The sequence below is a fragment of the Hippopotamus amphibius genome, chromosome 13, assembly GCF_030028045.1.
Source record: "Hippopotamus amphibius kiboko isolate mHipAmp2 chromosome 13, mHipAmp2.hap2, whole genome shotgun sequence".
Classification (NCBI taxonomy): Eukaryota; Metazoa; Chordata; class Mammalia; order Artiodactyla; family Hippopotamidae; genus Hippopotamus; species Hippopotamus amphibius.
Genome location: NC_080198.1, coordinates 39,516,018 through 39,539,371, shown reverse-complemented (window position 1 = coordinate 39,539,371; position 23,354 = coordinate 39,516,018). Strand labels below are relative to the sequence as shown.

The 23,354-nt window shown below is 48.1% G+C and overlaps 1 protein-coding gene across 13 annotated transcripts in view; it reads left to right on the top strand.

Moving 5' to 3' along the window:
* DHX30 (DExH-box helicase 30) overlaps positions 1-23,354 on the top strand; it is a 30,277-nt gene that overhangs the window by 2,664 nt on the left and 4,259 nt on the right. For 4 of the 13 annotated variants that reach the window (XM_057706014.1, XM_057706022.1, XM_057706016.1 and 1 more), the window contains 10 exons: positions 129-235; positions 1,275-1,329; positions 5,548-5,643; positions 6,766-6,794; positions 12,883-13,013; positions 13,638-13,748; positions 19,400-19,701; positions 20,182-20,302; positions 21,050-21,199; positions 23,136-23,288. In XM_057706014.1, the coding sequence (XP_057561997.1) occupies positions 211-235; positions 1,275-1,329; positions 5,548-5,643; positions 6,766-6,794; positions 12,883-13,013; positions 13,638-13,748; positions 19,400-19,701; positions 20,182-20,302; positions 21,050-21,199; positions 23,136-23,288 (1,173 nt within the window). In that variant the 5' untranslated portion in view covers positions 129-210. Of the gene's footprint in view, positions 1-128; positions 236-1,274; positions 1,330-5,547; positions 5,644-6,765; positions 6,795-8,083; positions 11,044-12,882; positions 13,014-13,637; positions 13,749-19,399; positions 19,702-20,181; positions 20,303-21,049; positions 21,200-23,135; positions 23,289-23,354 lie in introns of those variants that run through there. The other 9 variants (XM_057706017.1, XM_057706024.1, XM_057706020.1 and 6 more) reach the window with 7 other exon arrangements.

The following is a 23,354-nucleotide window of genomic DNA, read 5'->3' as shown; positions in this document are numbered from 1 at the left end:
TATAATATTCAAATTTTTTTAAAATTATAATCTCAAATTATACCCCTTTTCTTTTAATTTGGATAGAAGGAGTCTATAGAATGTAACTTATTAAAGTAAATTGTATCATTGTTGATGTTGTATTGAAGTTTTCTCTCTGAGCTACCATATCCTATCGGCTGAAATTTCCGGCATCCCTGGGGGAGAGGAGGCCATCAGGGCAGACCTGCTATGGACCTGAAAGATTCGTCCCCAGGTCAGCCCTCCACCCCCACCTCCCCATGATTTGAGAATGAGAGGGAATAGCAGTCAGGAGCAGGAGTGCAAGTAGGCCCCATTAGACTCCTTGTAATGTTGGACATCGTCATGATTTGCTGAAGTGTTGTGTAGATGTTTTTAAACTAATGCCACAGAGGGTGACTGCACCAACCCAGGAGTACTACAGAATTAAAAACATCTGTAGAGACTTCCCTGGCGGTCCAGTGGTTGACTCCATGCTTCCACTGCAGGGAGCACGGGTTCAATCCCTGGTCAGGGAACTAAGATCCCGTATGCTGCACGAGGTGTGGCCAAAACAAACAAAAGAAATCTGTAAGTCTGAGTTGGAGTGTTTTTTAAAACAAAATGTTAAACCAGATGTGTTATTTATGTGTGTGTGTGTGTGTGTTTAAGTATTGAGGTATATTCCTCAGTTAGATGTACTTATGAGCAAAATGCAGCAAAATTTTTTGGCCAACAGTTGAACTTTAACTTAATATTTGTTATTTCATAGGGACTCCACCATGAAAAGCTTTTTATTTTGAATCACTCTACAGTTACTCTTTGATATTGTCAGTCAAGTCCCATTCCTAGGGGCTTGACTAGGGTTTGTGAAAGCCCAGTACACAAAAGTTTGTCCATAAAGCAATCATCAGTCCCATTTCCTGACGCCACATGAAAAAGGGGTCCATGTAGGATTTCATTTCTTCCTACACATCCCAGGATAACTGCAAGTATTGTGATGAGGTGGAAATATATGTCTCTCATGATGAAATGCATCCCCTCTGTTTAGCAGGGATCAGGGAGTTTAGGACAGAGAAAAGAGAAAAGCTCTCAATTAGAAACAAAGACATCTAATTACTTTGTAGTGGAGATGGCCCTTCCATCCTTAAGACTGAGAGCAGTTGGGGCTCCTTAGTGAAGAGCTTCATTTTTATTGTCTTCTGGACCAGTGCTCTCTGTGTTATTGAAAGCTTCTCTGTGGGTTCCTGGACCATGAATATTTACCATTGCCTCTCGGCCCTCCTTCTTTTTAGGATTCCAGCTTTCCCTCCTGGCCAGAAATGTTCAGCCTGGACTCATTCAGAAAAGGTAAGAATGTAACTGTGCTTGTGGCTTCAGGGCCTTCCTCCCTGTGACAGGCAGCTGTGAAGGCTGTGAAAATCCCTCACCAGTTGTGTAGTCCTTGGACCCCCATCTTTGAGTGACTTTCCAAAGTCCTTTCTCAGCCTTCCTCTTGCATGGTGTTTATAACCCTTGCCACCCCTTGTCTAGGCCTTTGTGTACATTCTCCACCCGTCTCCCCGAATGCTCTCTCCTGCATATTCACTGCTTATTGAAATCCTATTTTTCTAGGCCAGTGTTTTACACCATTTCCTCCATGATCCTTTCTTGATTCTGTCAACCAAAGACAATCTCTCTTCTCTCTGATTTCCTCAGCACCACGTCTGTACTTTGTCATTCTTAGTCTATCTGAATTACTCATCACATCACTAGATTAGAAACTCCCAGCAGCCAGGGCCTGTTGTGCTCTTTTATCATCCATAGTCCCTGGCATAGCATTTTGCACACGATAGACTTCATGGTGGAAGTGGGTTGACTCATTGTTTTATATTAATGAGTAGAGAAATTGTGGCAAGTCTTGAAATCAGTGCCCTCCAGCAGCTGCGGTGAGAGGATTGCATAAGCAGTAGCAGACTTGAGCCATGGCCAAGCGAGAGGGTAGCGTTCAAGGACTGCTGATAGGAAGTGATATAGGTGTGAAGATTTCAAGGGGCCAGATCTCAAGGGCATTGTATAACTTAGACAGGAGCATGACTTTTGTCCTTTAAGGGCATAAAGAGTAAAAGGCCTGTCACCTGTATTGAAGCTGACCATGAGCCTCCTATCTGAGTATATTTTATAAATAAATGAGAACCATAACAGGCCGTCCATAACTGCTGATGAAAAAGATCCTCCCAGTTGTGTCTCCTCTCCAGCTTATATTCCAAAAGGCCTGGAAAACCTTGGTGCCCTATGTGATCCACTGAATGGGGCCAGAAGGAGGCCTGATGTTCCACGTCTCAGAGCAGCCTCTTCCTGTCTCCTTGTTTGTCTTCTGCCATTCCATCTGTTTTCATATTGCATGAAAAAATTAATCTCTGTCATCCTCATTGTATTGGTTAACTGTGTATGAAAAGGGAAACATTAAACCTGAGATTAGTGTGGACAGTACATTTTGAGCTGAAAATTAAGTACATATAATTGCTTTGTGTTTATCTACTCATCAGTGGGCTTTTTTGTCCACCCAGTTGTAAAAGTTGGATGAAAACAGGTTCTTTCCTGGTGGGAGTGTCTGAATTAACAGTAGTGATTTCATAAAGAGATGGAGAGCCCCATAAAATCACAGTCTTCCTCCTCCCTGTGATGGGGGATGGTACCAGGTGAGAGAGTTTAGGGGCAAAATTCCTTTCTAGCATTTGTGATTTTGCTTTCTAAGCTGGAAATTGATTTGTTCAAGAGGCTTTCCTTCAGGGGTGACACTTATCACTCAGCTTAGTGGGAGGCATCAGAACCTCACAGAGCCGAAGCTGCAGACAGATGCCTGGTTCACATCTCACTTCTGCCACTTGCTGGCCAAGGAGGCTTGGGTGGTGACTGAGCCTTGCTGTGCCTCCTTTCTTACTATTTAAGTGAGCATAGGGTTGTTCCAAGGATCAGATGAGTTAATGTGTGTAAAGAGCTTAGAACAGGGCCTGAAACCTGGTAAATTCACAAGTCCATGGTATTAAGTAGCTTCAGGATGTAATAATTGGACATGGTCTGATTTGGGGCCTTGCTTTCCACAGAGGTAAATGTTTTGTATTTTTACCAAGAACCGTTTTATGCTTAAAGGTCTCTGGGAAAATCATTAATCAGAGAGAGTCACTGATTTGACTATTTTCCTTCAGGCAAACCTATCTTTTCGTGTCTATATGGCTGAATGCTTTCTCCTGTCTTCTGAATGCTGGTCTCATTTGTGGTTTGCATCATGACCTTGGCGATTGGTCATGTGTGGCCTTGTGACACTTTATTGTTGTATAGAACTTCTTTATCTCTAATGGAGTTTTTATGTGTTTCTTTGTTCCTCATGGTGAAATTATGAGCTCCCTCGGGTGTTGTGCATCTTGAGAGAAAATGTAACAGGATATAAAGCTTGATTCAGACTGGCTAGAGTTCGAATCTGGTCCCCACTAACAAGCTGTTAACTTACCTGTTTCCCAGCCCCTATCTTCAGGGGTATAGTGAAGATTAGCGATGATAATAGGAAAAGCACTTGGCTGTAGTATGTCCCCAGTCCTTAGCCATGGGTTGGCAGGCCTTTAATAACTGAGTAGATTGATCTATTTGGGGTACAGCCCTATGGCCCATGCTTTTCTGGAGAGTGACAGCCTGGCCTCAACATGCAGTGTGCTGTGTGGCTGCAAAATTGAGCACCTACTGTGTACAAGCCACTAGGGTGGAGATAGTTGTATTTCAGAGATGCTTTCTGGTACTCAGGGATTTATGGTCTCAGTGGGATGGGCCATTTGATGGTTCTGAAAGTAGTGGCTCTGCAGCTAATTGTGGACGGTGGCCCACTGGGTCTTGTGGCGACCGTCTTTCCTATTATGTAATTAAACAGAGCTGCCAGTGCCTCCCAACTAGAATACTTGTGTGGCTGGTGAGTAACCCATTATTGTCTTTGCCGGCAAAGGCAAACCTTAACACAGGTTTCTTGTCTCTCAGCTGTAATGCCATCAGAATGAGGCCACAAAGAGCAAGCTGAGTCTTTTACAGTCAGCACAAGACTTTGAAAAATACTGTATCAACCACAAGAATGTGCAGTTTCCCTCCAGCTCCAGTGGTCAGAAGAGGGCTCAGTGGTGGTGTTGTGGAATTGTAACAGCCTTCCCCCAGTTATTGAAAATGCTTAATGAAATAAAATAATCTTCAAATCATTTATTCTTTTCTTTTTTTCAAGCCAGCATCCTTGGATATGAATGAAGACCTTCCTCAAACAGGAAAGGAGAGGTTGAGCTGGGCATTTACAACCTTAGCTTCAAAGCAGAGCTAGAATTAGTCCAAGATAAACCTTGACCTTAGGCACTTTGTTTCAGAAGTAACAACATTTCTGCTGTGACACTATATATGTTTTCTGCAAAATCACGTACCCGTAATGTTTTAAGAGGGCTTATGGGAAAAATAGAGTTGAGGCAATATACCTGGAACTTTATGACCAGAAGATGACAAAAACAGTCATTGGTACCTGGGAAGGAGTATTGGACCACCAAAGCAGGCAGCTCAGTGTGATGCTAAGAATGTACAAAGAGCTTTCTAATGAGAAGAGAGCTGGCAGTTGCTGGGACAGCACAGGTGGAGGTGGAGCTCTGAGCCAGTGGGGCTGCCATTAACGGGTGTGTGCAGCTGGGAATGTGGGGGAGGGGGACCTGAGTGCAAGTACCTGCTTTCCCCTAACATTTTATTATGAAAAAATTTCAGAAATACTGAAATGTTGAAGAAATTATATAGTGAACACCCATGTATCTACCACCTCGATTCCCTATAGGCACTTGATTTTAATTTTTAAAAAATGTAGCTGAAGGGGCTTTTTCTTTTCCTGCTAAAAATTATCATTCCACTCCTGCTTTTCAGTTCCCTTGCCTTAGAAAAATTATATTTGAACCAAAGGTTCTTATGTTTACTGATGTCATTCCCCCACTTACCAATTGTATATGAGCTAATTTGCGTTATAGAAAGGGGCATCATTTTAGCACTTACAGGCTGTGTCTCAAGTGTGTAGAGAGAGTGTGTGTGGCTCTTAGGGAGGACGCCAGCCCGTCAGTTAGTCCCTCTCTTGCCAGTTCTTGGAGGGAGAGAATAATTTGAGATCTGGTGGCTCATCTGGGGAACCCATAGCAGATACAGGGGTAGCTTCCACTAAACGCAGAACAGATAAGTGGAAGAACCCAGGCGATGTGCATGGTACCATTGAGACTATAGAGAAGCACATGGGATGGGTGTTACACTAATGGAGCATGGCTAAAAGAAAAGGGAGAGTTTGAGGACTTTTTTGAAAGCTAAGAATAATCTGTATGAGGCTATCACATATCACATCTGTATAAGACAATTGCCTTCTTTCTGTGTGGCATTGGTGGCACTGTTTCTCAGAACCTGTGACTGACTCCAGATACCGTCCAGCATCTCTGCTGCCCAGAGCTCCTCACGGGTGCTCTGGGGTGAGTCAGTCCAGGGGTCTGTAACTGCGAGGGGTGAGAACATGTCATCCTGACACCCTCTCTCTTTCCCCAGATCGGGCCCAGCACAGGCAGCGTCAGTGCAAACTTCCCCCACCCCGTCTTCCACCCATGTGTGTCAACCCTGCCCCTGGAGGGACCATCTCTCGAGGTAAGGGAGGAGCCATGTCTCCAGCACCAGGTTGGTCCAGGGACTGTGGGGAGGTGGGTGACAGCAGGAGCCCAGGTGCCAGGGCTTATAGGCCTCTGGAAAGTGAGTGAGGAGGGGTGGGGTTAGCAGAGCTCTCGGACCCCTCAGGGAAACATCATTTGGAAAGGTCCTGGTTATTTCATGATGCTTGGCCGCTTGGCTTAGACCCTGCAGTCTCATTGGGCCTCCTGGTGTGACAGGAATAAAGCCTAGGCTCAGTCTGGGTGTCTGGCACCAGTGTGGAGAATCAGAGGTCTTGGACCTTCTAGACAGTCTCTGGCTCAGGTGCCTCAGAAAGTGCAGGGCGCTTGTAGCAGGGCCAGAACAGACAGCCTGACTTGGCCCAGTACCCTCCATCTTGGAGGCTTTGGGGATGCCTGACAAATCACTTCCCTGTCTGCCCCAGCACCTCAAAGCACTTTACTGACATTAAAATCTGTCTCTCAGTCTCTTTGGCAAGGTAGGCTCTCCTTTTGATTGGGGAATGTCAGAGCCCCAAGGCAGGTGATAGCTCACCTCAGATCCCACTGGTACCCAGGGATGGGGCCAGTAATAGGACTCAGGGAAGCATCTCTGCCCATGAGTGTCTCTTCTCTTCCCTCAGACTTAGATCTTTTCCAGGTCTGCTAAGACCAGTGCTCCTGGCGGCCTCTTCCTTGTCATGACAGCTGCTCTTCCTAACTCCGTTGGCTACCTGTTCACTCCCCTCCCTCAGTTTTTAAGTGGAAGAACACTATTATAGTTCATAGAGTCTTTGCCTTATGTGGAGATGGCATGTCCACTTTAGGCTCTGTCTGTAAAGTGCTTTGAAGGTCAAGAGCTCAGGAAGGGTGCAGGGAGCACACAGCACCTCAGTTTCTGCAGCACACGCTGCTGCCATGTTCCCATGTGGTTTCTACGTGCACTGCACTGCACTCCTGCTGCAGTGGCCCTGACTACAGACAGCAGTATAGAAATAAGTACTTCTGGCCCCTCTGACCATTTAACTTAGGTATTAAAGAAATGCCACCCTCTACCATTGCCAAAACAAGAGTTGATTGCCCTTTTTTCTTTCTTTCTTAAAATGCCCTGTAACTCGAAAAGGCTGAACGTTAACATTTCCAACATGGCAGGTGAGTGGCTCTGAGAGTGTCAGATGTGCTTTGGCTAAGCTTAAAGATGGTTAGTTGGGATTAAGCAGGCAGCATGGCTAGGCAGTGCCTCCTTGAGCACATGCAGGGGAGAAGGCTGCTGCTCTTGGGAGGGCAGCTGCTCCCTGTGGGGCAGCACAACAGGCCCTGCACTGTCTTCCCGGAGGAACACAGACACCCTCCTCCCCCTGCCCCTGAGCCTGATTGTCTCCTCGCAGCTGCGCCTCTAGAAGGCATCTGGGTATATGCATCTTCGCCTTCTCTTTCTCTCTTTTTTAAGCTTAAAGGGTTCTTGCCTTTTTCTTTATCACAGAAGCAATGACCTCTTAGTCTACATGACTCTTGGACCTTTCTGCCATGCTTTCTGATTCCCTATAGGCTTTGCTGGTACCTCTGTCTGGAAGAAGGAAATGCATGGCAGAAACAGTCTCTCTGGTGTTCAAATAGGAAAACAATGCTGAGAAAATGGTGGCCACTTGAATAGGTTACAGTGCCCATCAGAGTCATATTTGGAATTGGAAAAAAAATATCACCTCCTTTCCCAATCTACCCTTCACTCTACTGCCAACCTCTTACCAAGGCCTTGTTCCAAAGTAAAGGGTGAATAAATTAAGAAACTTGCCCCCAACCGTCCCCTGCGAATCTTCCCCACCCACGCAGATCTGAGATGTGGAGCAGCTGGAAAGCAACGTGGGATAACATGCCTTCTGGCAGGATCCTGGGGACCACAGGACCGGTCCTGTCCATTCCCTGTTATAGATGTGTCACCTCTTGGTGTGGTAGTTTACTTCAGAGGGCCTTGGGGCTTTACATACATGGATGAGAAAGCTGTGAGAATGGGTCAGGTGGTCAAAGTGGCCACCCAGCCCCCATAGGTCCCCTTACCTTCCTTTTTCTTTTTTCTTTTTTTGTTTCCCTTACTTTTCTTGCTGCCAACCAGGTGGACCATTTCTGGCCATTTTGGCCATCCATAAAATACCCAACTATGACAGAACCTGACTTTCTCAGCTGTCAGTGGTCTCTCTCACTTTCCCTCAAGAAGTTCTCTGATCCGCCCAAAGTCCGGACTGTCTTGGGCTTCCTCCTGTTGCTTTTTCCTGGGGCCTCCAAAGTTTAGAATCCTACAACATCGTCCTACGTACTCAGCAGATCCTTTAACCTTAATTCCATGCTGCTAGATGTAATTGTTTAGCACATTGAGTACCACATGTTGTGGTTGGTCCAGAAGTGATGGAGAGATCTCTGAGCCTGTAAACCCTTCCTTTTTTCAGAACTTCCCTCCTTTTTCACAGGCAGAGGAGTCAACTTTCTCTCGCCAAAGAATGGAGAGTGGAAGAGAAGGCTTAATGTTGGTGGAAAGGAACAGGAGCATGCCTGAGCCCCTTTAACTTTCTTCAAGGTCCTCTAAAGCAGGAGTCAGCAAACTTTCTTTAAGGATCAGCAAGTACACATTCCAGGCTTTGCAGGCCACATGGTTTCTCTTGCAGCTACTTATCTCTGTCAATATAGCATGAAAGCAGTAATAGATAATACAGAAACAAGTGAGCATGGCTATGTTCCAATAAAACTTTATTTATAAAAATAGGCAGTGGGTGGGTTTGGTCTTTGGGCTACAATTTGGCCACCCGTGCTCTAGACCAATGGGGAGATCACAGAACCAGAAGGGTTCCAAGAGCTAGTCTAAGAGTTGCCCTCATTTTATAAAAGGCAATGAGGTTTGTGGATGTGAAATATTTGCTCAAGGTGACACCAGCTGTTAGAACACAGATGAAGTAAATGAAATAGGAGAAGGGGACAAAGAGCTCCCAGAGAACCAACCAGTTGGTTGGCATCACCTGACCTTTTTTTTTTTTTTTGCTTTACATAAAATCTCAAACATCTGTTTGAAATAAGTTTTCTAAAATAGAGAAAATAGTATAGTAAATTCCTGTGTACCTATTACCTGGCTTGAACAATGAACAGCTCATGGCCAATCTTGCTTTGTGTATATCCTTCCACTTTGGCCCCTTTGGAAGCAAATCCATGAAATCATAGCATTTCAACCTTAGCCTAAGTGGCTATAAGAGCAGAGTACTATTCTGAGGCCTTCCTGATATACCAAGATGGACCCAGGCCCTGCTTTCCAGATGAGGAACCTGGCTCTTGCCTCCTTCAGCTTTCAGATACCATAATTTTCAAAATTTGGCCTCAGCTACTGCTGCCACTCCCAGGCTTGCTAAGCTTCTGGATTCTTTTGAGGGAATTTGGGCTTCTAACAATCCTTGAAAACTACTCCTGAAGCTGGGTGGATGCCTTAGCATTTGGCAAATTAAAGTGCCACTTGGCCAAATTCAAAGCCCTTGTAAATCATGTTCTGCCCCAAGGGTCTTGCCATCCCTATATGGGTGATCTGGGTAGGGGTGTTTGACATGGATGGTGATGTCCCCTTGTGAGGTCAGACCATTGCTGCCAAGGGCCACCTTCCCTTTTTTGCCCTTTCCTGGTTAAAAATCCACTGAGGAGGGAATGGAGGAGCAGGAGTTGAAGTTGCCCTATTCTGCCCTAGGTCTGCTTCTTTTTTTTTTTTGTGGCACACGGGCTTAGTTGCTCCGCAGCATGTGGGATCTTCCTGGAGCTGGGATCGAACCCGTGACCTCTGCATTGGCAGGCGGATTCTTAACCACTGCGCCACCTAGGAAGCCCCTAGGTCTGCTTCTAAGGGACCTGTCCCCCATCGTCTCAGACCTCAGAGGGCAGAGGCCTCTATATCAGAGCACTCTGCAAAGTCTCCTTCCAAACATTCCCATTTTATCTTAACCACAGCCATGCCAAATGAGTGGAGCAAGTTTGTCCTAATTTTCCCCAGTGATAAAATGGCCCAAGGTTCACAGCTGGCAAGTGGTAGACTTGGGAGTAAGCCCAAGTGTTAGGACTCAAATCCCATGTTCTTGCCACAGGCCAGCGGTTCTGAGTGTGATCCCAGACCGGCAACCTTATTATTATCTGGAACCTTGTTAAAAATGTAGATCTTGGGCCCTACTCCAGACCTAATGACTGAGAAACATTGGGGGTGGTTCCCAGTGATGTTTTAACAAGCTCTTCAGGGGATCGTCGGAATCACATCTAGAATTATAAAACAAACAAACAACCAACAACCCCCCCCCCAACTTACCCCCAACTGCACTGACCAAGGCCACCCCTGACCAAGGCCTCCTGACAAGGGACTGAGACCTTGAGGCCCTTGCTGTTACTGCCACTGCCCCAACATGCAGATTCAGTCTGATTCCCACCTGACCCAAAACCCTGCTCCTCAGTGCCAGAAGAGGCAGAAGAGGAATGAGCCTGGCCAGAACCCAGGTGTAGTAGTTTGGAAGCTGACTCCCATCTGGCTTTCAAACAAGTAACAGAACAGCAGCTCCAGACTTTCACTGCTGGGCCAGCTCAGTTCTTGGGCACGGTGTCTGAACTGGGTACTTTTCACCTTTGACTCCAGCTCTGGAGATTAGATCTGGTTTGCTTAGGTTCAAGAGATCTTCCTGTCCTGGTTCCAGATTATTCACCAGGTTTATTTTGTAAGCCATTAAATAAGGTGGCTGTGTCCCAGCTTAGCAGATATCTTGCACTCTGCTGGCCAGAGCGCAAGCCAATTTGCCAGCGCATGTGGGAGGTATTTACCTACTGGCAATGGGTAGGACCTAGAGGGACCTTCAAGTTCATTTTCTTGGATGAACGTTGAGCTAAGGCCTGTACTATTTCCCAAAAAGCCCCAGGCTCTCTTGCTGCCTCAGCTGCAGATGACGAGTCTGTGGGTTTGGATTTACCGGGGGAGTGATTTTGACAGGGTCCCAGCCCTGGCCTGGTCGGCCCACTGATTGACTGGAGCGTGCAGCGCTGGAGGCCCTGGGCTGTGTGGGGCGGGAGCCATCACGGCTGGTCCCGGGTCCGCCCGTCCGGCAGGGGGCGCGCGGCGCCCGGGCCGCCCGCTCCTGCCCATCTGCCCTGTCCCTGCCGGGCTCCGGAGTCGCGGGGGCGGGCCGGAGCGAGATGGCGGCCGCCAGGAGACTCATGGCGCTGGCAGCCGGCGTCTCTCCGCGCCTGCGGCTACCGGGTCTCGGCGTCCCAGAGCGACAGGGACGCCCGCGCGGCCTCTCCACAGGCTGCAACCGTCCCGACTGCACGAAGGAGGCCGCCGCGGCCGAGGCTGGGGCGGTCCCCGACGGCCCTGGGGAAAGCGACGGAAGCATGGTGAACGGTGAGGGCAGGGGCAGCCAGGCTGCGACGCCCTTGACTCCTGGGGATGACAGAGCTAGGGGCGCGGGTCGGGGTCGGGCCCTCTCCGATGTGGCTGAGACCGCCATTCAGTGGCGGGCTGCAGCCCTGCTCTTGTAAAAGCTCAGTGTGGCTCAGGCCCAAGTGGTCCCCAAGCGCGGAGGTTCTGGGACCGGAGCGCCTGCACCTGGCAAGAATAGATGAGAGGTGGCAACAGTAGGTGAGAGGTGCGTACCACCAGGGAGTTGGGGAAAACAGGCAAACGTCCAGTTCCTGCCAGGTTGGTGGTCAAGGGTTAGAGTATCAAGGGTGAGCATATCCTTGCTGTTGTGAGAAAGGGAAAGAGCTCAAAATACACCTGGGACGTCAGAATCTCGAATAGAGACAGAATGATTGCTCTAGTGGACCCCAGCGCTGTGCCTCCTGAATAGTGCAGGAAATGAAATTGGTAAGAGCATTCCCTGCCCATCAAGAATGGATAGAGAGAGCCAGCCTCTGTCCTGTAGAGGTGGGCCTGGGGTATCAGTGCCTGTCTGCCATTATGTGGGTGTCTAGTGGGCTACTTAAAGTTGGGTCTTCCTGTGGGATGGAACCCCTTTGAGTCTTTGTACATAGTGTTTCTTGACTACTTGATTCTTAGTTGCTTTACAAGTTATCATTTAGAGGGAGACAGGGCTAGGCAGAATTCTCCCGCTTGGCCAGTTGACACAGGAGTCTGCTCCAAGGAAACAGTCTCAACCCAGGCAGCAGAGTTACAGCAGAACTCCCGGAGAATCTTTTTCAAAATACAAAGACTTCTCCAACATCACTGGCATTCTCAAGTGCCCTGTGGGGATCAGGATGTGCAGTGCTATGAAGAAGCTTATGATTGATGTATGCAGGTGCACAGGTGCATATATGTGCCCCTTAAAAAATTACTGTTTGGAGCTGAATTATATTGCCAGAGACTATGGGTGGAAAATGAAAAGGCTTCCCATCTCCTCTGCTGGTCTCTGACGCTGCACCTCTTGTAGGCCCACTCTGGTACTTTGGGGCTCTTCCTTCTGTTTTCAGCCACTCTCAGCAGGCTTCCTAATGGTCTAAGTCCTGTGTGTGGCACAAGCTGCCTCTAGGTGGACATCTCACCCATTTGAGCTCAGGGATTGATCTGAAGTGCAAGTAAAAAAAAAAAGTAAGGTACCTCTTGTGGTGTTTGATGCATTCTGCCTCCACTTGGTTCACTGCAGTGAACTCCTGAGAGGCATAGCTCATGCCTTTGTCTAAGCTATGGAGGTCTCTAATCAGTGTCCCTGCACATAATCTGGCTCTGGGGAGGCCTTTTGCACAGTGCTGAGGTAGAGTTGACAACTGGGGCCTGGTATTCAGACTCCGCAGCCAGTCCTCCCTTTTGTGTGTCTGTTATTTTAGGAGGGGCCTGCATTGTCTTGATCTCCACTGTGTGTGTGTGGTTGATTTTTTGTTTTTGTCTTGTTTAGTGCCTTCTTTCAGACATCAAGTTGGGGGAGTTGTTGCCATGTAAGCTTCTGTAGCTGGTGTATTAAGTCAAGAGCTTGGGTGGGGAGGAGGATGCTGGCTGGTTCCCCTCTATGGTGTGTGGGGCATTGGCTCTTCTCTTTCAGGAGATGATCGTACATTGGGTCTAGCCCCACTGTCCCCCATAAGCCCTGAAGCCATTTCTTCCTCCTTTTTAAGATGCTCCTGGGTGGTTTGGGGTCATAAGCCAACATCCTCAGTATCCAGCCCAGGGTTACCCTGATACACACCCCGTGGAGTTTTTTAAAGAAAAAGCACAACTATAATGCTTTTGTTCTTATTTTCTTAGCTTCTAGGGACCTATTAAAAGAGTTTCCACAGCCCAAAAATCTTCTCAACAGTGTGATTGGAAGAGCCCTTGGCATCTCACATGCAAAAGACAAATTGGTCTACGTGCACACAAATGGACCGAAGAAAAAGGTAACTCTGCTGGTGGCAAGGAAATGTGATGGTCTGATTCTCAGAAAGGAGACTTGCCCCTTTCCCCCTCAGATTTCTTGTCAGGGAGGCCATAGAGTGGGTTTTCTGAATTGAGAATGGTCAGCAGAGAATCTCAGAGCAAAGCTAGGGCTGGAGAAGAGCCATAATTTAGGGAACGGGAACACGGGCAAGTAAATTGAGACATTCTTGTGTAAGGCCTCTGTACTGGGCCCTGGTTTTTGTCCCTCATCAACTAACTGGAACTTTAGAGGGTTAGAGTTGATGATAATTTCTGCTCCCAGAGTCTTGTAAGTCCTGGGACCCACAGGAAGCCTGCAGTCAAACCATTCTGAATGAAAATTTTTAGGGATAAAGATGGGTCCTACCTTGCCCTCTGGCTAGAACATGGCACTTTGAAGAGGCAAAACAACTTGAGGTGGGACAGTGGGTTGAGGGTGGGGGAGTCTGAGCATTCCAAGGAATTAATGATGGGGTTGGGGTTCTGTCTTGCACTCAGCCCTGCTGCCACAAGGTCTACAGCTTTGCTGTTGATTCTCCATGTGGTTTGTTATACCTTTGTAGTCTAGAGAGGCAAGAGTCCTGATCCTCTCTTCTCTTCCTCAGAAAGTCACCCTCCACATAAAGTGGCCCAAGAGCGTGGAGGTGGAAGGCTATGGCAGCAAGAAGATCGACGCTGAGAGGCAGGCTGCAGCTGCGGCCTGCCAGCTGTTCAAGGTGACCCTCCCCTAGTGAAAACCATGCAGACCTCTCTCCTGGGAGCTTGTTGCAGTGATGGTCTTTCTGGTGCCAGCTGCACCTAGCATTAGGTTGGCAGGGTGTTTAGCCACTCACCTGTCCTGAGCTCTTCCCACCTTGTGGTTCCTTTTTGCTTCAGCCAGTGATGGAATAGATTAATATTATTTTCTTGCCACTGTAGTTATCTACTTTCTGTGGTTTCAAAAACCACAGAGAAGAACCCGTTAATGGAGAACACTCCCTCTATACAGCACCATAGATAGACTTATACTTTCCTGTTTTTCTTTCCCTGTTATTTCATGTATTTAGGTTTTTCCTTATAGCCACATAGTTTATAATGGAATAATAATAGTCCCTTCTGTCACTTCCCAGTGGCTGGACGTGGGTTGCTTTCAGTTTTTGGATATGCAGCGTTTACTAGACCTTCATTGTTGCCCCAGCCTTTCTTTCCATCCCTAATTGACTGCCTTCATGGCTGTGCCAATCTTGAATCTTCATCACATTCCTAGGTCTTTGCTCTGACAAGGATGAAGCTGTATTCCTTTAGCTTCTCTCCTGCTCATGGTCTGTAGACCTTCATTGTCCCTGGTTCCTTCTTGAATTTGAGGCAGAAAGATCCCTCTTCCTATCTTGGGCCCCCATATGACCCTTCTCTTTTCTCTGTCCCCTCTATCTCTTTTCTCCATCCTGTCTCCCACACTTTTATTTTTTAATTTTCATTTCTTTCTTAGAGCAACTGATTAACTTTTCGTCAACACTATTTAACAAGGCAGACTTTAAATTTATTTATTTATTTATTTTATTTATTGGCTGCGTTGGGTCTTCGTTGCTGCACACGGGCTTTCTCTAGTTGCTGTGAGCGGGGGCTACTCTTCATTGTGGTGCACAGGCTCTTCACTGTAGTGGCTTCTCTTGTTGTGGAGCACAGGCCCTAGGCACGTGGGCTTCAGTAGTTGCGGCACATGGGCTCAGTAGTTGTGGCTCACGGGCTCTAGAGCACAGGCTCAATAGTTGTGGCGCACGGGCTTAGTTGCTCCGTGGCACGTGGAATCTTCCCAGGGCAGGGCTCGAACCCGTGTCCCCTGCATTGGCAGGTGGATTCTTTACCACTGTGCCACCTAGGAAGTCCTCCCACACTTTTATTTAATTTTCAGATCCTTCCTCATCTGATTCTTTTCTATAGCATCAGAAATTCTTCAGTGCTGGGGAATTCCTTGGCAGTCCAGTGGTTAGGATGCTGCGCCTTCACTGCATGGGTTTGATCCCTAGTTGGGGAACTAGGATCCCACAAGTGGTGCAACACAGCCAAAACATTCTTCAGTGCTCTGATCCCTTCCCCAGGCCCCACTTCCCTGCACACAGTGCCCGTGTTTGTGGTTCACATGCTCGCCACTCCAGCATCGCAGTCCATGCCTGGGTCGCTGGCGTCCTTCACATCCTCATCACACCTGCTGATTGTTGGCTGACTGGGGCAGCCTTGCCAGGCTCAGCAGCCTCTCCTCAGTCCTCGCTCCGCTTGAATGTTCTGTGGCTTTGGCACTGCTGGGCATCTTTTGCTCCACCCCTGGGTTATACCTACTCTCTTTGTCTCTGGGTCACTCTAGGCTCCTCTTCCTCTCCCATTCTGTAAACATCTCCTTTTTCTGTACTCCTTCCTGGGGAAATCTTCTCTTTCAGAAGATTTCCATCCCCACTTCTCTCTCAGAAGTTCAGCCATCCTTTCCGTGTTTAGTGTCTTGGAAATCGCCATCTCCTATAGAGCACCTCTACCTCAGGGGTTCTTAATATGGGGGGAATTTGCCCCCCAGGGGACATTTGGTAATGTCTAGGGACATTTTTGGTGGCCACAATGAGAGGAGTGCTACTGGTATGACCCCAGGGATGCTTCTAAATGTCCTATAATGCACAGGACAGCCCTCCACACAAAATGTCTATTGACATCTAGTGCCAAGAGTGAGAGATGCTTTTCTACCTGGATGTAGAAGGCACTTTAAACTGACACCACGTGCAGCAAGTTGTGATCACATTCCTCCCCAGCCCGTTCTCTGTTCTCTCTCTATGCTCATAGCCTTTTTTGCTTGTTTGCATGTTTGTTCAATTGTGGTAAAATACACAAAATATAAAATTTAGCATCATAACCAGTTTTACTTAAATACTACAGTTCAGTAATATTAAGTGCAGCCACACTGCTGAGCAGCCAGTCTCTAGAACGTTTTCATCTTGCAAAACTGAATCTCTATACCCAATAAACAACAGCTCCCCATCCTTCCCCGCCACCAGCCCTTGGCTATCACCATTTTACTTTCTGTTTCTGCGAATTTGACTACTCATCATATAAATGAAATCATACAGTGTTTGTCCTTTTATGACTGGTTTATTTCACTTAGCATAATAGCCTCAAGGTTCATTCATGTTGTAGCAAGTATCAGAATTTCTCTTTGTAAAGGCTGATAATATTCCATTGTATGTATATACCACATTTTGTTTATTCATCCATTGATGGACTCTTTGGTCCACTTTTTAGCCATTGTGGATAATGCTGCCATGAACAAATGTCTTCAAGATCCTGCTTTTAATCCCCAGAATTGGAATTGCTAGATTATATGGTAATTCTGTTCTTAATTTTTGAGGAACTGCAGTACTGTTTCCATGGTGGCTGTGCTATTGTACATTCCCACCAGTGGTGCACAAGTGTTCTAATTTTTCCATGTCCTTACCAACACTTGTTGCTTTCCTTTATTTTACTTATTTATTTTATAGTAGTCATCCTCATGGGCATGAGGTGGTATCTTATTGTGGTTTTGATGTGCATTTCCTTAATAATTAGTGATGTTGAGCATCTTTTCTTGTGCTCATTGGCCATTTATGTATCTTCTTTGGAGAAATGTCTGTTCAAGTCCTTTGTCCATTTTTTAATCAGATTGTTCTGTTGTTGAGTTATAGGAGTTCTTTGTATATTCTGGGGTTTATAGCCCGTTCATTTCCCAATATTTGTACTCACAGTTCTTCAGCTTTTTTCCTCCCAAACTAGATGTGTTTGTTAAGCATTGCCCTCAGGCTTGGTGTGAGGTGCTGGCGGCACAAAGGTGACTGAGGGTGCTCTTGGAGCACCCACAGCCCAGAGAGGAAGCGCCCACATGAGGGAAGGGGTGCACCTCAGCCACCTAAATAAAGCAGGCTATTCTTGAAGAGTGAGTAGGAGTTTTCCAGGGACTGGGTTGGAGAGGGCACTGCAGACACAGGGCACAGAGGCATGGAACCAGGGTGCATGCGAGCAGCTAGAGGAGTGTCACTGTGAGTCTAAGTGCTCGGCAGTGGTGCAGACGGGTGGGCAGGAGCCAGAACACCAAGGCTTTAGGTGTCTCAGGTAGCAGTCTTGATTGATCCTGTGGCTGCTGGGTCTGCTGGCTGGTGGTAATTGATGGAATGACATAGCTGAGTTTGCCTTTAGGAGTAGTCCCCAACAGCAGTGGGGTCAGGCAAGACCAGAGATGGGGACACAGGATAGATGAGAATGCCAGTAGCAGCAGTGCAGGAGCTTTCTTTTTTCTTTTTCTTTTTCTTTTTTTTTTAAATTAATTAATTTTTATTGGCTGAGTTGGGTCTTTGTTGCTGTGCATGGGCTTTCTGTAGTTGGGGCGAGCAGGGGCTACTCTTCATTGTGGTGCTCGGGCTTCTCATTGTGGTGGCTTCTCTTGTTGTGGAGCACGGGCCATAGGCGTGTGGGCACCAGTAGCAGTGCCTCACGGGCTTAGTTTCTCTGTGGCATGTGGGATCTTCCCGGCCCAGGGCTCAAACCCGTGTCCCCTGCATTGGCAGGTGGATTCTAACCACTGCGCCACCAGGAAAGTCCAAAGATGAAATTCTTTTTTTCTTCTTCTTTTTCCTTGGCCGAGAGGCATGTGGGATCTTAGTTCCCCAACCAGGGATTGAACCCGTGCCCCTGCAGTGGAAGCTCGGAGTCCTAACCACTGGATCATTGGGGAAGTCCCAGGAGCTTTCTTCTGGGGATATTAAAGAGCTGGAAAAGACAGTGACTGGTCAGATGGAGGAGGGAGGAAGAGCAGGCTGGTGGGGAAGTGTGAGCCAGTCCGGGGAGCCCTGGAGGGGAAGCGGGCTGGGTTGGTATTCATTACCAGGAGGGCTCATGACTGGGGCGGGGAGCGCGGGGTGGCGGGGGTGCTGCTGGTGAGTGGGAGGCAGGGAGGAGAAGCATGCTGTCGTTGACCTAGGGAAGGCCAAGGGGAGGGTGCTGTGTGTGTTTTCTGTATAATCAGAAGGTCCTTATAAATAGGCAGTGACGTGAGGTAGAAGCATGGAAGCTGAGCCTTGGGCCAGGCACATATACAGCCCTGCCCTGAGTGGCTGTGGCTTTCATGTGTGCGAATGTGTGTGACGTGCCCTTTTCACATTCTCTGTCACAAAATCCTGCTGTTCTCATGCATCTGTTCTTCCACACAGGTTTGACAATCAATTTGTCAAGTGCCCAAAAAGTCTGTCCAGACTTTGATTGGAATTATGTTACATGGATTAACTTAGGAGGCTTTTGTCTTTTCACACAAAAAGTTTCATCATCAGGAACTCCCATATTTTGTGTCCTTTTACCAAGTTTCATACTTTTTAAAAATATATAAATCTGTTCCTTTAAGTTCATTTTAGGTAGGCTTTGGTTATTGTTGCTATTGTGAATAGAATTTTCCTCATTACATTTTAAATTATGGTTGGTTCTTTCAGAAGTGTGAGGAGAGAGTTTTAAGAAGGGAGTAGTCATTCCTCAGCTTGTCACGAGTCAGATGGGGCAGAAGCCGCACCGTGGAGCAGTGCCTGGATTCTGGCGCCTGCCGTCCACTGTCACTTGGCTGTAATGTCTGAAACCCTCTTGACGCATCTGGCTTACCCATGTTGTTTTTACCACTTCCAACTTGAATTTCTTGACCTTGTGCTCTGTTCTTGTGCCACTCCTGTTCTTCTAGCTTCCTGCTTTTTTTGTTCTTTAGACTCTTGCTTTCTGCATTTCTCTCTTGCCTCTGAGATTCTGAGCTTCTTGAGGGCAGGGACCAGGTCTTGTCTCTCCTGATGGTGCCCAAGGTGGCAAGCATGTTGCTTTGTACATTCTAGAGACTCGGCAATGTCTTGTTTGATTTTCTCTAGAAAGAATGAAGCTCTAATACATTTTTAAATAATATTTTTGTATAACTGGCTTTAAAAACGTTTGGTGTTATTTCTAGAATATGTTCCCAGTGTAGGATTCTTGTGTCAGAGGTATATCTGTTTTATGGTGTAGACAGTATATTTCCTAATTGCTACACTCACTGAAGCTCTCAAGATCACCTTGTGAATGTATCTGCTTCCCATTGCCGTGTGGGGTTTTTGTGGGGCTTTTCTTTTTTTTGTTTTTTTGGTCTTTTGTCTAACAGCCGTAAGAATTTACCTTGCCATTTTCACGTGTTGAAGCTAGATGCATTAAGTGCTCTCTCTATGCCCAGTTCTGGACGAGGGCCTGAGGTGAGTAGAATAGTGAAAAAGCATGGCTCCCACACATGAGGGACTTATGGTGTAAGTGGGCAGGTTCCAAGCAGCCTGAGGTATGAGAGTGGTATGGGCCCTCACAGTGCCCCTTTTTTCCCCAGGGCTGGGGTCTGCTGGGTCCCCGGAACGAGCTGTTTGATGCAGCCAAATACCGAGTGCTGGCCGACCGCTTTGGATCTCCGGCTGACAGCTGGTGGCGCGCAGAACCCACCATGCCACCTACTTCCTGGCGGCAGCTGAATCCTGAGAGCATCCGGCCAGGGGGACCTGGGGGCCTATCCCGCTCCTTGGGCCGGGAAGAAGAGGAAGATGAGGAGGAAGAGCTAGAAGAAGGGACCATTGATGTCACTGAGTTTCTGTCTATGACCCAGCAGGATTCCCACACCCCACTCAGGGATTCGAGGTACAGCCCGGGGCAGGGGATGCCGGGGAAGCTGGCTGCACCTTGACATGGGGTGGGGGCATGTTCCCTGGGAGCCTTCTCTGAGATGGGAGGGCCCCTGCCCCACATCTCAGTCCATGTCTCTCATTCATTGGTAGATCTGCCTGTTCTTGTGGAAAGCCAGCTGTGGCCATGTTCTGTATGATTGGGCTTTTGCCAGACAGCAGCATGCACCCTCCCTGCAGTTCACACTTGGGTCCTTCAGAGGCCCAGCAACTACTCTGTCTGCCCCCTGCCCCTACCCTCCTATCTGTTTGGGGGAATTGAGGAAGCACCAGGTATGCTGTGTGTCTGTGAGAGGATCACAGGCCAAGTGGAGATGCCCCGGCCTCCTGGCTGCCTCCTGCAACAAGGCAGTGTCCTAGCCCCTGGGTCTCAGAGTAGGTGAAATTGGCCCAGGAATAGAGAGCGCTTTTTCACCTAAACTTTTGGTCTTCCCAGGGGGGGTTCTTTTGAAATGACAGATGATGACAGTGCTATTAGGGCTCTGACCCAGTTTCCACTTCCCAAGAACCTTCTGGCCAAGGTGATTCAGATCGCGACATCGTCCTCCACAGCCAAGGTGAGTGGGGTCCCCTAAAAGTGTGTGTGAGTGGGGAGCTGGCTTGGTCAAGTGTGGTTTTCCCCAAGACCAGGTGGGAGGGACACTACTGCTGTGTGGGAGGGCCAAAGATGCCCATTCCCCAAGCCCAGCCTGGGCCAGCTGGGGAAACTCAAGGTCCTTGGAGGGTTGAAACAGCAGGGACAGAATGGAAGTCAGAACACTGGAGCACAGGGAGGGGCTGGGGACTATAGGAATGGAAGACTCGAATCTGTTCAAGGGTTGTGGGCAGGAATGGAGGGTTTGGGGAAGGGGTGGCTGACTTGCTGAGGTTTTCATCTTTGCTGCCAGGCTGAGGGGCTTTGGTAAAGTAGAGCTTCTCTATAGGTGAAAGGCCTTTTTGTCCCTCCAGGATGTGCTTGGTTTTTAGTTTGTGTTGACAGCTTCAACCCACAGCTGCCATCACACCTGTTTGCTTCGAAAGTGCTGAGAGGACAGAGGGCTAGGAGGGCAGGTAGTGGAGCTGCCCAAATGCCATCTCCTCCTGTGAAATCGTGATACCACAGGAGAAGCAAGACCAGGTTCTGGGAGCTGCAGTCCCACAGGGCTTGCTTTTCTGCCTGTCCATTGGCACTTCTTTTGTGGCTGATGTTTGGTACCTGCTCAGATGGGGGATAAATCCATCTCTGGGTTCCTTGGCATTCTGAGAACACCTAGATGTTTTCATTCCCTGCCTTTTTGTAACCATCTCTCTTGCGCTTTGTGTAGAACCTCATGCAGTTCCATACCGTGGGCACCAAGACCAAGCTGTCCACCCTCACCCTACTCTGGCCCTGTCCCATGACCTTTGTCGCCAAAGGGCGTCGCAAAGCAGAAGCAGAAAATAAGGCAGCAGCCTTGGCTTGTAAGAAACTGAAGGTGAGTGCAGAAGGGTCCCTGGTGTGATGTATGAGATGTCTTGGAGCTCTCTGCTACCCTTGGCAAATGATCCACTTTTCTAGGAAATGAAATCTACCATTGCCAGGCTTTTGGCCTGGCCACAGAAGTATCTGGTGTCCCAGCCTTGCTTGTCAGGCTGTGGGGTGCTATTTCCAGGGCTTTCCACAGTCCCTGAGGAGGTGCTTTGCCTGTGAACTCAGCCTTTTCAGCACTGTTGGCTAGAACCTTGGTGAAGCCAGGAGGAGACATGCTCATCATTCTGAATGGTGTGGAGCTGGAGAAATGATGTCTCTGTTGATGGACAGACTTGGTATCTAGAAAGATCTTGATAACTTGGGCTTTGTGGCCAAAACAAACACTGTGACGTTCATCTGGGATGAAGGTGGAAGGGACCAACATTCAGGTGAAGGCAGTGTGGCTTGTAGCTGGCAGTCATTTTGAAGCAGCTTTGGAGGTCAGCTGATACCCTAGTTGTGGGAGTTACCTGAACCCAGTGGAGGGCTGGTTTGCAGAATAAGAGAGGAAAGAAGCCCTGTCTTACTCTGAATGGTCAGATATACCTTTGGTGCACGTTTGGCTCTAGGAACTGAATTTTAGATATAGCTGATGGTGAGTGGTAACAAGATCCTGGAGAACTGAAGAGCGATGGGGTCAGTGGTGAGAGGGAATGGATGTGTTGTTACCTGTGGCTCAAGAGGACAGAACTAGGGCTAACTGGGAGAACTTTGAGGAAGTCTGAATTTTAGTTTGATAGACAAAAACAGTGATGAGAAGAAGAGCCTCAGCATGGTAGAGGCCTGTCTCAGGAAGGAGCAGGCTTCCAGGTGGCGGCAGTTTCTGAGAGCAGCTGGCTGCCCCCTGTCAAAGGCTGCAGGTAAATTCTCACAGTCCTGGGAAAGGACAGAGGCCTCTCCTGTAGCAAGGTGGCCCTGTTGGCACCTCTTTTGTTCCTGGGACCAGGAGGCCAGGGGAAGGGGGTTGGTCCCGGGGGCGTAGCCTTCTTAAAGGAGGGAGTGTTTGCTCTGGGCTTTGGAGGGTGTGTGGAATCCAGACATGATAGACTATAGGGGGAAATGGCTTGTTTTCCACACTTGCCCGATGTGTTGGAATGCTTCGTCTTATTTCTGGTGAGGTGGCTTCAGGCTTTATTTAGGGAAATAAAACACAGTCTCCCTTCTAATGGCTTATTTTATCAAGTTGTGTGAGTAGATACTTACAGGAGTTTCCGTGTACATTTGTATGATGGACTGGGTGTCATGCAGAGGCAGGTGGTGGTGTGGCAGCTGGACCTCAAAGGTTGTGGCAGGGGTGGGGTGGGATTTGGTGGGCAGCAAAGGCAGAGGGGCCTGCAAGGTGTGTTATGAGGTTGTTAAAGGCCTGGCCCACCTGTCTCAGAGGTGGGAGTTCACAGAAGTGAGACTGGGCTGTTGTGAGGGCTCTGGCTGCTCAAGGAGAGATTTCTCAGGGGCACCCACCTGGGCAGGTGGGGGTTGTAATACTCAGACACATCAGGTCTTATTTTTCTTGAATTATTTTTAACTGTGTGTGTGTGTGTGTGTGTGTGTGTGTGTGTGTGTGTAGACTTATATTTTCCTGGTTCCTAATTTCTCCCTCCTGTACCATGTCAGCCCAACCCCCCAAAAAACTCTTAGAAAACATGTTAAAAAACAAAATTCCGGGGCTTCCCTGGCAGTCCAGTGGTTGAAAATCCATGCTTCCACTGCAGGGGGCGTGGGTTCAATCCCTGGTTGAGGAGCTAAGATCCTGCATGCCGCGTGGCCAGAAAAATAAAATATATTAAAAAAAAAAAAAGAAAAAGATGTTGTTCTGCATGACTTCTCTTGAGCTCCTGAGCAGGTCTGGGCCAGTTCTGGGGAGACAGGCATAGATTGAGTCGCCCATGCCCCCTCTACAGAGCCTGGGCCTGGTGGACCGAAACAACGAGCCGCTCACCCACGCCATGTATAACCTGGCCTCCTTGCGTGAGCTGGGTGAGACCCAGCGCCGGCCATGTACCATCCAGGTGCCCGAGCCCATCCTCCGCAAGATAGAGACCTTCCTGAACCACGTAAGAGAATCCCCCTGTCCCCCCTCCCTGCCTGCCTTCGTTTCCCCAGACCAAGAGCCTCCACCT